Source organism: Erpetoichthys calabaricus, chromosome 5, assembly GCF_900747795.2.
Source record: "Erpetoichthys calabaricus chromosome 5, fErpCal1.3, whole genome shotgun sequence".
Lineage (NCBI taxonomy): Eukaryota > Metazoa > Chordata > Cladistia > Polypteriformes > Polypteridae > Erpetoichthys > Erpetoichthys calabaricus.
In genome coordinates this window covers 101886788-101901085 of record NC_041398.2, presented here as the reverse complement: position 1 = coordinate 101901085, position 14298 = coordinate 101886788, and the positions used below count along the sequence as shown (strand labels likewise).

At 34.7% G+C, this 14298-nt stretch overlaps 2 protein-coding genes across 5 annotated transcripts in view; both read left to right on the top strand.

Annotated features, from left to right (window-relative positions):
- LOC114651842 (SWI/SNF-related matrix-associated actin-dependent regulator of chromatin subfamily E member 1-related-like) overlaps positions 1–11987 on the top strand; it is an 87023-nt gene extending 75036 nt beyond the window's left edge. For 3 of the 4 annotated variants that reach the window (XM_028801858.2, XM_028801857.2, XM_028801851.2), the window contains exons 10-13: positions 1254–1345; positions 2535–2664; positions 6400–6467; positions 7982–11987. In XM_028801858.2, the coding sequence (XP_028657691.2) occupies positions 1254–1345; positions 2535–2664; positions 6400–6425 (248 nt within the window). In that variant the 3' untranslated portion in view covers positions 6426–6467; positions 7982–11987. The remainder of the gene's footprint in view (positions 1–1253; positions 1346–2534; positions 2665–6399; positions 6468–7981) is intronic. The other variant, XM_028801855.2, reaches the window with a different exon arrangement.
- Positions 1–14298, top strand: part of LOC114651841 (janus kinase and microtubule-interacting protein 1-like) — a 558596-nt gene that overhangs the window by 200779 nt on the left and 343519 nt on the right. The window lies entirely within an intron of this gene.

Here is a 14298-nt window from a genome sequence, read left to right as displayed (position 1 = left end):
TCCAGAACTTTAATTAATACACATAAAATAATTACAAATATTAAGACTAATTTTTAAATAGAGGCAAAGTTTAGATATTGTTTTCTTTCATTGAGTACTAGTCATTTAAAATATAAAGTTGTATAATTAAAGTTTCCTTTAAAAATGTAGCATTTTATGCATGGATGCTCATGCTGCCTGTGTGTAACCAGCAATAAAAAAAATAGCACTAGGGTTAAAACATTTATTTTTGGATGTTTCTTGTTCAGTTTGTTTCTGTCACTGTGGTTAATAAACTAGTTTTTAAACAAAAACTGTGCGGTCAGGCTCTGGGCAGGCATACATGCACATGATAGCATGTCAGAGCATCACTGAGGGACAGGGGGAATTGACAACCCTGCATTCATCTATAGACATGCATAGTTTAGTCAATTTCCTCACTAGTGCTGTGGAGTCTATAATTAAGGCACCTGCACTCTCAGGGATGAGAGTTAGTTTAGACAAGTTAGAGAATGATTGAAAAAAAGAAGGGTTAAAAGAGAAAGAGAAAAAATAAAGAGGCAGGATCATGGTGGAGCCATTTTCTATGAAAGGGAGGCAAGTAGTCAGTAGTGGCGCAGAGAGGATTGAGAAGAGTAGGAGCGACTAACAGCTCTGAGTGGGCTCCTGTGGAATGTCAGTGAGGGAAAAGGAGTACAGCTTGCCGGGGTCCCCACTGAAGGCTGAGGGATGGCAGTGAGGAACATGAACTGATTTAAGGGATGACTGCACCTGTCCGGGGATATCTCCTCATACTGACGAGAATGTAAGGGTAGAGAGGAGGAGAAGTCAGTTTTGAAAGAAGACACAAGAGGGTTATGTTGGTTTTAGACACACAAATCTTTTGTGTTCTAACCTTGAATTGTGACCTGTTTGGGTTTATTTATTAGTATTTTACCCTCCTACAATGACAGTGTTTTTATTGACAATTATTTATTGACTTATTTATTGGAAGACAGCACTTTATTTGATTTATGGAACACTTGCGTTCTGTGTCTTCATTGCCCAGCTAATCCTCGGACGTGATTATAGACAATCTGAGTTCAAAAGATGTTATGGCATCTGCACCCAGCAGTCTCATATTTAAACAGCAGTATACAAAAGAGCAGATTGTTAAGTTATCATCTTTGGTTATGTGTATGTGTGTGTGTTTATTTTTTCCTGCAACTTTATTCATTGTTTTCTTAAGTGATTTTTTTTCTTGTCTTTTTCATATATTATGATTACTTTCACAGTAAGAGAGTTTGAATTTGGTGAATTGAATACTAGCCTGGAAATGTCAATGGAGAAACATGAAAAATTAAAAACTGAACTGGAAGTTTTACAGGTAAGTCTTGAGCTGCCTTAGTGTGACATTTTAAACTGTAGTAAATAACATGTATATTGACCTGGGGTCTCATTTCTAAAACATTGTGTAAAGTGTGAAAATATGTGTGCATCAAAAAACAGGAAAATGCATATGATTTATTAAATCTGGCATATACACATTTTGTACATAATTTACCCTTTATAAATCACAATCATTTTGTAAATGTGTGTATATGAATGCGCCTGGTTGCCACCCTGGAACAACTACATATGGATCATGATAATCAACTTAATGCATATGCAGTCAAAATGCTGCAGACATTCACTGGCTGATTACACAGCCTCCCGCCTGATGTATTATATTACAGTAAACATATTGTACCATGCAAGTCTTTTAAATGTGCTTTGAAATATAATGGAATATGTTATCCAGTTTTGTAACTAACATATTAATAAGCAGGGGTCAAGTTTAAAAGTTTAAGAGCAGACTTTGCTTAGAGAGTTGAGTGCATTTGCATTCAGAATTGTAAGTGTATACAGTATAAGTAAGTAAACATAATGCATTTGGAATCTTTTTTTTTTTGTTCTTTATTTCGCCTTATACAATTTCTTGTATTAGGAATTTGTTAGTTTTCGCATACCCTTTGGGGTCAGAGCACAGGGTCAGCCATTGTACAGCGCCCCTGGAGCAATTACAGGTTAAGGGTCTTGCTCAAGGGCCCAGCAGAGTAGGATCTCTTTTGGCAGTGATGGGGATTCGAACCGGCAACCTTCTGGATACCAGCACAGATCCTTAGTCTCAGAGCCACCACCCTTTATTTTGCATTAAATGATTAGACAAATAGGGTAATGATGTTTTGCAATATTTTGAAGGATCAGGATTTCCAATAAGTTGTACTAAAATTGATAATAAAAGGAACATCTATATGTTTGATTCTGAATATAATTTCTGCCACCTTGTAGTACGAGATGTCCTGGATTTCTCAAGACATTGCTCAAAATCTGAAGATGGTTGCTTAACACCTAATATTTGTTCTTTTTCTCCCATTTGATATATTGGAAAATTCTGGCTGCAAAGAAAAATAAGAAATATGATGGCCACAAATCGTTTATTATTTGCAGTTTTTTAATTTGTAACAGAAGGTTATAATGTTTCATCTTTATGCACAGTACAGTAGTAGTAATCCTTTATATTGTTTTTCTGCTAGCAACAAAAGTTAAACCTTGAAACTGATCTGGGAAGACTTAAGGTCTTTGGACAGTCCCTGGAGGCAAAGCTTGATAACTTAAAGAGAGTTCCTATGTTGCTCCAGTTCCAAATTCAGATAGTTGACACTGGTAAGTGATGGCAAAGGTATGTCTGTTAAGGAAAGCTATTGAATAATATCTGAAGTATATCGGAAACAGCTAATCCACTGCATTTCCATTGTATATCAGTCTTTAATTAAAAGGGTGTTGTGAGTGTAATATACTTCAAAAGAGTTATATTTGTAAGATTATACAATGTGTAAATAACATCTCAGTCAATGACATAATCCTTAGATGAGACAGTGCTGTTTTAAACATGGTAATGTCATGGCTTTGGTCAAAATCTACCATGCAAATTTCAAAAACACGTTACTGAGGAACATGGCTTAAAGTGTATTCACTGTGTACTCAGCTTTAATAAAGACATTTTATATCTTGTTAGTTGAAGAAAATTATCTGCATACAGTTTTTCTTTTTTATTTTATTACTAGCTGATTACCCAGTGGCTTCGCTCACTGAGTGCAAGGGGAAAAAAACTAAAATGTAGTATTTATAAAATAAGTTTGTTAATTACCAGTGTTATTTTTGAACAAATAAAGAGCATTTACAATAAATAGAAATTATATAAATATTAATTATTAAGTAGTAAAACATTTTGATAAAAGAATGTGAAGAAGATATAAGAAGCGTATAAATTATTAAACAGTCAAACATTAACATTTAAGAAGTAAAGATACATTGAGTACTACTGAAGTGGTTTTGGGCAAACTACCTGCTTGACAACCTTGCACTATGTGCCTGTGATTTAAGCGAAAAATTATTCTGAGAAATGTGGACGCTGCCTTTCCGTGCTTAATGGGCAGAAGGTCCAAACAATTCCCAAGTCTAATACTTAACATGATGTGGTCGGTACATCTTTGTAGATGTAAACCCTCCATTTTCTTAAAAGAATTCATCACAAAAGCAACTTTGAATGTTGCGGGGTTTTAGTGACCCGAATTCATCTTAAGGAACAGTAAGTAGCCGTGCACCGCAATTTACCAAGAGAGTCCCGCTTCGATAGCGCCAATTACACTTATTCGCAAAGATTTCCACTGTCCCAGGAGCCGACGGGGCACTTGAAGTGTGACAAACAGTGCAAGAAGAGAGGACGCTGCCCGAAACTGCGAAGCTGCTGACCAGGAGGAAAAGCCCGTATACTTTTCCCGTAGCCCCGGAGCCTGCGAAGCTGCTGACCAGGAGGAAAAGCCCGTATACTTTTCCCGTAGCCCCGGAGCCTGCGAAGCTGCTGACCAGGAGGAAAAGCCCGTATACTTTTCCCGGAGCCCGTAAAGCCTCCCAGAGTCCACTTTGTTCTTACGACCCCTCCACACTGAAGGTGGTCTCGTCTTCACATTGTTTACAGCTCGGCGCAGTTAAAAAGTAGAAAGACGCAAAACTGTTTTCTTCATCTCTTTTACTATCAAGGTGTAGCGCGTTCCTCTTAAGTTGAATGTGGAGCCCAGCACACACACAAATCTCCTACTCTTAGGAAAATTAATTCTATTAAGTACGGAACTAAATGAACCTTAGCCCCAATTTGATATCCTCATCTGGAGTTGTCTTTTATGAATTTATACAAAGGAAATAATTACCCCAACAATTCTTTAAACAATCAAAAAAGAATATATTATAAATCAAACAAAACAATAAACACCCTTTAAATCCTTGTCAAATCTATAATAACTACACAAACCCTAATTAATATGCCACTGCCTTAAACACTCTATAATATACTCCCCAGAAAACTGCAAAACAGCAAAGAAAGAAAGAAAGCAAGGAAAAGAAATGGAAAATTACCCTATTTACAAACAGCACAAATATATTCACAGTACTTAAACCTATATTACATCTATATAGAAATATAAATTAGACACACACACAATCCCCACACGTTCCCCAGTCTCTTTTATATCAACTTTGTTTTAAAGTCTAAATTCACACGGCCTGGGAAATCTGCAATGAATCCAGTGATCAAGTCAGATACTGTACGTTCCGCTGACTCGTATACTGAATTTAAATGTAAAAGAAGCGATCTCACCAGCCTGACGACGATTCCTTTGTTGAAGGAAGAAGTCCGTCTCACCCGGGTGTCTCAGTGTTCTGTCAATGGCCGACGCCCGCACCATAAAAGCAAAGTAAAGCCGTGTGCTCCGAAGTTCCTTCGAGGTTAGCCGGCACTCCTTCTCCATGCACCCAACCGCCCTTATTACAGAGTCTCACTTGCTTTACCGCTGGCTTCTTCTTTACATTCACCTTCCCAGCTCCTTATTTAAACAGTCTTTTTTCTTCTTTTCAATATCAGTAAAATAACTCTAACACAAATAATAAGTTCCTATATTATAATATGTTCTATGGTCATACGTCATTTCCGTTACCCGTGGTCATACGTCATTTCCGTTTCAAACACGAAAAGAATTTTATATATATATAGATGTATTTTACATCTTTAAAGTCTGATACTGTCTAGTTGATAAGTCTTAAGTATTTTGGATGTTTCCAAGGAAAAATAAATCGCAGGACTTTGTGTATTTATTTAAAGTAATGTAAATGTTTGTAGCTTTTTTGCACTGTAGTTACAGTAGAGCAGAGTAGTCCACTTTTGCTTTGTCTTGAGCTTAAATAGTGTGCTAGTTGTTACTTGCTTTTAGCTCTTAAGGGATGCACCTTTTAACACTTTAAACTGTAATGTATTATAGAATATTTGAAGTTGAGGTAACATCACCTAAGCTTATTTATCAGTGGAAGAGATGGAGAAAAAAGATCCAGTATTTTTCTACTGATTCTAGGAAAAACAAAAACTCTGGTCCTACCTGGGCATTCTACATTATATCACAGTGCAAGATGTTATATATTGTCATGATTGTAATCATTTTGTAATTTTTTCATGGGTTTAATACATTTTCCCTCTGTTCTTATTCATTTTTATGAAGGTTTTCATTTACAGAGAGCTTAGTTTCACTAATTTTTTACTGTTGTTTTGCATTTTTATTTTTTAATCGTTTTAAATTTACTTTAGTGGCATCTTGTTTTTAGTGGGTAGTGCCATTTTGAGCACTCATTGATAGGAAATGTGTTCCCAGAGTAGCCGACACGTTACATCTTTGGCAAAACATTATTTAAGTTGGCATTCACGTATATGTATTTTTATTTGTGCAAGTTTTTGGATACTTAATGAAAACACTTTTTGGAAATGTGTACTTTAAATATCCTGGTTACTGACTTTCGTCTAAGGGACTCTTGACTTGAATTTTTGTCTTGCAATTGGGGTTTGACACACGATTGTTTGTTTTCTGGTACTGAACACCTGCCTTTTTTGCTTTTTTTTATTATTTGTACACATTTCATCAGCTGGATCTTTTCTGTTGCTCTGGTGCCTTCTACTTTTTCATCCCATGGCGTTACGTGTGGTTTTGGTGGTATCATATTGTGGGTTTGATACTGGATCCTTAACTGATTTAATTCTAATGTCTTCCACCTACTCTGAGACAGCATTTCAAAGCCAGCACGAGTAGGCTTTATTGTACATTTTTTTATTAATATTTAGAAACATTTTGATAGGTTTATATTTCCAAGCGCCAGTGAGTCCCATCATTGTATCAGTTAATTGCCTCTTAGTTTGTTTTTTGCTTATTGTATTATTCACTGCATATTCTTCAGCAGTTTCTTGGATTGGGTGTTATGTTTAAAATATGCACTATGTTGGTAGTATTGCAATATACCATAATAATATTGTTTATAGTGCTGTTCTTATTAAAAAATATTTCCTATTTTTAAAAAACGTAGAAGGAAGTGGATTTCTGCAGAAATAAAGCTTGACATCGGATTCTCAATTAAAATGAATATGAATGAAGGTAATTATGAAATTATGTTAATCAAATAGTTATACAGGAGATCTTACAGGACAACTGCTGAGTTTAAAAGGAAATGCAAATGGTCTAGCTTTGTTAATGTAAAGTTAGTAGCCCTGACAAATGACATATTCACAAAAAAGCTGTAATTAAATGTAAATTTTCTTCTCTGGCTGCAGTGAAATTATGCCTATCCAAATTGTACTATACTTGAACATTGTGCCATATGGCACCAGGCCAAATTAGAAAGCATTATACAAGCACAGTGAGCTTTGTCAGCTATTGAAGACTTTATAACATATTCTGAAATGCTTTTTATAATACTTGTTTTTAATGAATGCCATTTCATTTCTCATCTTTTATACAAGTCTTTACACACAATAGTTTGTAGGGAAAATATAAAGAAAACATACCTTTTAAATGAAAAAATGTATACCTTTGTCATCTGCGGTGAGTTGGCACCCTGCCCAGGATTGGTTCGTGCCTTGCGCCCTGTGTTGGCTGGGATTGGCTCCAGCAGACCCCCGTGACCCTGTGTTTGGATTCAGCGGGTTGGAAAATGGATGGATGGATACCTTTGTCATCCACAGGGGAAAAGGAAGTATTGGAAAGCGCATATATATCAATAACTTGATTTGAAAAACTGTTAAGTCTTTACATGATTTGTTCCACAACAAGTTGTAGCAAGTAGTTATAAAAATGGGAGCTTTATTAAACACAACTACATGCAATTAATACACTGAGAACACAGAAAAAATAATAAATAGAATGAGATAAAACTCTATTCCCCAAAAAATTATTATTATAGAATACTGAACCGTTTCTTATTCTTCTAGTAGTTCTTGTTGTGGCCTTCATCTGGAACAACTTAGTGGTTTTGCTCCTGGTCACATCTTTTCATTTAAGCCATCCCTTACAATCCTCATTCTTGCCTCATTTTACACGTCACTATATTTAAAGCACATCAATTCAGCAATTCAGTGGATGTGTTTGTGTGAATAGGTCCTGCGATGTACTTTTGTCCTGCTCATGATGGTTTGCTAGTCTGTCATGACCTTGACCTGGATTTAGTGGGTTTGAGTATGTTATATTGATTATCTGAGATTTTTATTATCAAGATGAGGTATTCAATGGAATCTTAACAGGATTTATTTTTTTTCCTACCACAAATATCACAGGGTTTTTTTCAGTTTACTATTAGATTTTTTATTTTTAGGTTTATTAATTTTTAATGTGTTTTTCTCAATTTTTATTATTTTACAGTATTCAGTATCTTCTCAATTGCTACTAAATACTGTACAGGAATATAATGATGGTGGTTAATGATTAAAAGACTTCATCAGGTGCAATCACCTTTTTACTACAGACATATCAAAACTCATCTTGGCCTCTTTCGCTTTATATAAAACACTGAAATGCTGTATGAAATTTTAATGTCAGTCAGATTAATATTATGCAAAAAGTATATAAATCTTTTGAAGTATATATAACACAGTTGTTTCCATTGTTTTGTCTAGATTTACTGTAGAAGTACTGAAGAATTGGGTTTTACAGTACACGAAGCATGAATACAACTACAAAAGGACAAAAGGACTAGGGAAACTGTAAACAATGCTGCTTGTATCCATGTTAGAAATTATGAAGATAGCTCTTTTCAGGAACACAAATCTGTTTATATTTTGTTTTTAGTATTTAAGATATTCTAAAATTATGTTTACTTTGTCACTTTCACTGGTCAGAAGAAAAGTGAGTTGTATTCCAGTCCTGTATTATATTTAGTCATGCATAATAAACTAGTACACACACGTTGGTCCCAAAGTGCACTTGTCACAATTATGTTTTTACTGCCTTTATAACTTATTATTCATTGAGCTGACTGGCTTAAAACATCAGAGGATGCATTAGGAAATGTTGGAGTAACTTTTTACTGAATGGAATTGATGAAAATTCATATACAGTTTTTAACTAGGTAAACAACACTATTGGTAGCATGCTGAGGGATCTGTTTCCTTTCAGTGGCAAGCTTTTTTTATGTTACAAAATAGAAATGTAAAAACTTTGTATAATTTATTCAAATATAACAGTATTATTTTATTTTTTTACTCAGTAAATGCAAATACTGTACATTAGTTAGTTTTACCAATAAAGTATTTGTTTCAAACAGTGTTATGTTAATTTTATTTAATTCAAATTAGTAACATCATTTATCTAATTTGGCTTGGCATTCCATGTATGGAATGTGTCTGACTCTCCACTCTTTAACTTCACGCTGTTAAACTGATTTTGTAAAATAAATTGAATAAATACTTTTTCAAGCATATCAGTACCAATACATATTTTTAAATTCTACAGTCATACTTGTTTATTTTCTGTCTGCCTCTCTTGATGATATATACAGCTGTGACAGGTTTGGCAGATCATTGCAGACAATTTTGTCAGTTAGAGAGATACAGTCTGCCTAACATTGTAAATTTTCTCCCAAGAAGCTATGCCAGGCGTACCTCTCACAAGCAGTGCCCAGGAGCATCCTTACTAAATGCCTAAACAACCTTGGCTCTTTCCTCTCAGTCTAGAATAACAGCAATTCAGTTCATGACTTCACTGCACAAAAACCTATATATATCTTATACAGTATATGAGATAGTATATATATATAATATAATATGTCTAATTTGAGATTTCATGTTTTAATTTTCTACCCAAAGCAGGTGAGAATGTACCTTTACTTGGAAAACCAAGATCTTTGTTCCATCTTCGCTGTTTATGCAATGCCTGCATTTCTGCTGCTCCTGTCTCAGTTTCTCAGTCTTATGGCTGCCTTCACTCTCGCTTGTTAATATGATTCCAAAGTACTTAAATTGTTCCAATGTTCCTTCACCTGTAGGAAGCAAACAGATCTTTTTCAGGAATGAATTATGAGTTTAAATTTGGAAGTGCCAGTTCTCATGCTGATTATGGCAAACTTGTGGTGTGCTTAAAAGGTCAGTCACATAAGGCCAGGGAGACGACCCTCACATTCTGAATACCACACTATATACTTTCCAATCCTTAGTTGCCTTCTAAAATCCTGCCCATTTAAAATAAACATAAAAATGCTCTTGGTTGAATACTGCACCTCTTAAATGGATTTGAGCGAATGCAGACACAGTTCACATAATGCAAATACAAGCACTGACTGGCATGCACCAATGATCTGAACACCTTAAACCCTCACAGCACCTTCTCCAGGATCACATGGGTGACACAGGCATTTTAACTCCTACAATCTCACTGATATTTGTGTAAGTGCAAAGAGCAGTAAGAACAGAATCTGTATTGCTCTCCTGATGTCAGCCTAAGTCTTAATTCCAGCCTCCCACAAATAGGCTTTCCTAAGGAGGATGAGCAGCATGAACCTCTATTAACTCACAGACATCCTCTTGTCCTCTTTTCCAAAAAAGAGGAACCACCTGTTCAGTCTTAAGGTACCCTGTATATTTTCAGTTTCTGACAGTGTGCTACTCAAGATACCCTCACACTGTCCTGTCCTTTCAGCATTTCATGTCAGAACATATCCATTCTTGCCATTACTGAGTTTGAGGCATCAGCCAAATTCTCTTGACACTGCATTTATAGAGATTCACTCTTTCACCTGGTTTAAAAGTTCATCAAAGTGTTTCTTCAACAGTTAAGGTCAATTTTCCCCTACTCCCTCAATAAAGTTCGTTCACACTCACTGCCCAAAAATATTCCCAAGATGCAGCACATCTTCCATAAGTAAGAGGATACCTAATTTCAAATTAAAGCATTCATTAGTTGTTCCATGATAACCTTGATACTCAGTTTGGTCTCTAGTACTTCACAGATGATGCTTCAGCTTTCCAACCCAGGTTGCCACCAGTTTCTGATTAGTTGGCATCTTAGCACTTCTTTTTGGAGTATCCAAAAGTAGATAGTTTACATTAGTCCTAAAATACAGTGGTAGCAAATTATTGTAACAAACTGTACAGTTTTGAGTACCTTCTTTTTTGTACAAGATGTTTCTTATGGACACAGTTCAAACAAATCCAGTTAAATCTAACCACTCATACTCAGATTAGGCTAGCTTTTAGTTGGATTATGCACATGCATCCTCGCTACAACCCCAAAAATCAATGTGAAGCCACTGTCTTATCCACTCCACGGCCCATGTAGGGACAGAACAGAGAAGAGAGTAATGATGTATGTAACAGTATGTTTGGCTACATCTACCCAATAATTTTCAGCCTTACACAGGGTCTCCGAGAGTGACATTACACATCACAGGAGTCAATCTGAGTCTCAATGTTTTCAGGTCAAGACTATTGGCCAACTTCATTGTGCAAGCGGTGAGCATCCTGAGCAATTCAGTGCAGCTTGGTGCTAAACCTGTGTGTGCTACGTGGGTTAGCTAGTAACCAGGTGCTCCTCAGCAAGTGCCTGCTGTTCTGGTGAAGTCCCTTTGTTCTTCATGGTGTCACTGTTTGTGTGGCACTGCCCATTAGTCTAGCTTACAAAAATCCACTTTATTCAGAACTGGATGTGTTTAAATATGATTTATATGTATCAAGTCAGTAATGGTGTGAACTTTTATTTAATTTACAAATTAACCTGGTTTAATTAAAGGTTACTGTAACACTGTATGTGAATATGCAGGATACTATTCAAAATTAGGAATTGTTTTAATCTACTGTATGTTTTTTCACAATTTTGTACTTTAAATTTATTTTTATTGTGCATTTAGCGTTCCTAATCTTGATACAAATTAAATTTAACAGAGAAAAACATGAAAATCAGTATTTAGCACCTCTAATTAATAAAGTATTGATTATATAAGTGCAGGATTTATGTTGGTGAAATGTTTTATATTTGAATTGGTTGAAAATGAGGTAAAAGCAGGTGAAATATTTCAAATTTGTTGATGGAGAAAAAACATTCAAAATCCACCATCTTTACAATTGATGTTTTTATTATTTTACTATCTTGTTAATAGTGAAGTTAAACCTTGAGCTAGTTGTAAACATTTGATTACAGTGTACACTTTGCCCCTAATTTTGATTATAATAAAGTAGGAGAAATAGTTTAGACTCTTCTGCATCTATATTTTAATTATTCCACCCACACACAAGCACATAATTGATCTATACCATCAATGCAAAATCTCTGGTGATTTTAACTGTTTTTTGTAATTTATTTTAAATTAGAGTAAATGGGAAAATAATTATGCTGTTAACAAGCCTAACTTCTTTATTAGCTAAATTGTAATTCTTTTTTGTGTGTAATTTCTGAACTGAAAAAAGTTGCCACTTCAATTCTGTACAGTTGGTAATGGCTACTTTAGTACATTTGTCCTTGGACACTATTTAAAACTCAAATTAAATGAAGCATTATAAATAATATCATCAGTTTAAACTTTTTCCCAAGTTCAATATTTTTTTTTCCTTTTTATTCTGCTACAATGAGTGATTGTTGTTACTACATGATGACTATTATACTGAACGTGAAATTAACATTTTGCTTCAGACTTATTTAATAGACTAATTTATTTATTATTTAGTATTAAGGTAGTTAAAAATATTTTAAAATGTTAATAGGTAAAATTATTTTTTATTAAACATGTTATTTCTATCATTTGTTTATGTACGATGTCTCACATGAAAGATTAAATGTTTCAACCTGAATTGTTAAAGAATACTTACTTGTTGAAGAATTTAGACACCCTGTTCTCCTTTTGTTAATTTCTGTTCACTTTTCTAATCAAGCATTTTTTTTTGTTTGTCTAGCCATTAGGGAGTAGATGCTAAAACTTTAGTTTGTTATAATGTGCTACATTTTGTATGTAAGTTGTGATTTCATACAAACAGGTGTATTGTACTGTCAGGCAAAAAAAATAAATGCCTTTTAAACTTTTATACTAAACAGAAGCAGGTTCATATTGTTTCTCTGTACGTTTTTAAGCACTGAAATTGAAACCTGTATCAATGATTTCTCTTGTTTACTGTTTTCCTGAACCCAGTTTGGCACTTTATAACTTATTTACATTGTGTGTTTGTTGATTTCTTGAATTTTCCAATTTCTACTGTTTGTAGTTGTTCTTTTATGCACTCTTAATCATTACTGTGAGGGATATGAACGTGCAAGTTGAAATAAAAAAGCTGCAATAAAAAAACATTCTGTTCAGTAATTTTTTGTCTCTTTCATTTTTACTTCTAAGTAGAAACCGCAAACCTAAGTTTACATTTGGGGCCTTGGGTTGCAAATATTGGAATGTGATTTTAGGAGAAAATGTCCAACCAAAAAAAGGTAAGGAGGTAAGCATCAAACATTAACTATGTTCATGTACTGATTAGTAAGCCAAAAATGCATTTAATTTTGTGTGTGTGTGATTTTTGTTTTTTTGTTTTTTTAGTAAGTCATGATAAAGAATCAAACATTTTTTTTCTTAAAAGATCTGTCTGAGCAATCCTGCCTTGTAGTATTTTACTAAAAATAGATTTGTTTGGAAAAACAATAAGGCATAGTGTGTTGCTGATTATAGTCTCATCTGAAGTGCCTTTTCTATAGAACTTAAAAGGTCTCTCTGCATTGTGTGGATTTTCCCTAGGAAGTATAGTTGCCTCCCTCCATCCCAGAGCATGAATTAAGTTGACTGGCAAGTCTAAATTAGTATAGTGAGTCAGTGTGGGTGGCTGCAGAAGTGTACCCTGGAATGGTTTTGCCATTCTGTTCAAGTTTGCTCGCTCACTTACACCTGTTGCAGCCTATGCTGTTGTTATGGTCCCCAGTGTCCTGTGTCAGAAAATGGATGGAACTGAATCAGTGAGCAGTATTTATTGCCTAGGTCAGCTTAACGTTTCTTTCTATATAATACAACGATGAAGACGAAACAAGTTAGTCCATCTTGCTTTTTTTTGTTAGCATAAAAGGTGGACAATAAATGATCCTATACAGGTAAAATATGTTTTGACAACTTAGGCACCATAATGGATGGTACAGTGGTTAGCACCATATGGTTGTTTAAAACTGGGTTCAAATTCCACCCAGGACACATTCAGTATGTAGCTTACACATTCTCTCAAGTTTTGGTGGTTACCTTGTGCTGAATGGTGTAGAGAGAGGCCATTGTCCTTTGATAATGGAGGACTATAATTCTAGTCCTGAGATGGTTGCTGATGTAATATTAGATTTACATTCATGACGTTTCCTCTTTAGCTTTCAGTTGTAGCAATTTTTAATTATACATACTACATACATTTATATTTTACATTTACTTCTTTGGCTGGTAATTTTATCGAAGGCAACTTACAGCATTTGAGTTTGAAAAGGTTACATTTTTTTTTTTCCCACACAGGCAGGTGAAGTGACTTTCTCATGGTCATACAGTGTCAGTAACGGCATTTGAACCCTCAGGTCTTAAAGTCCAAAATCTCCACTACTATGACACATTTACTCGGCTACAGTGCCTTATATATTTAAGGGTTTTTCTAAACATTTTTGCACCTTTTACTTTCACATTATCTTTGTCAGGTTAGTTTACTAAGACGTTGGAACATTTTAACCCTTAGTTTGCTGGTTTGGTACCCTATGCTTTTTTTCAATTTGCAATCATTGTACAGTTTGTTGTGAGCACTGCTGCACTCCTGAAAGTTTGTATCAAAGAAGAAAAAGAATTTTTTTTTTTTTTTTGTGAACAGAAGGTGTTACAGGAGCTTTAATTCCCACATGCTTATTGTCTAAGTATGAGAAAAATGCTTTCCTTTTTGATTTGTATATACAGTGCATCCAAAAAGTATTCACAGCACATCACTTCTTCCACATTTTGTTATGTTACGGCTTT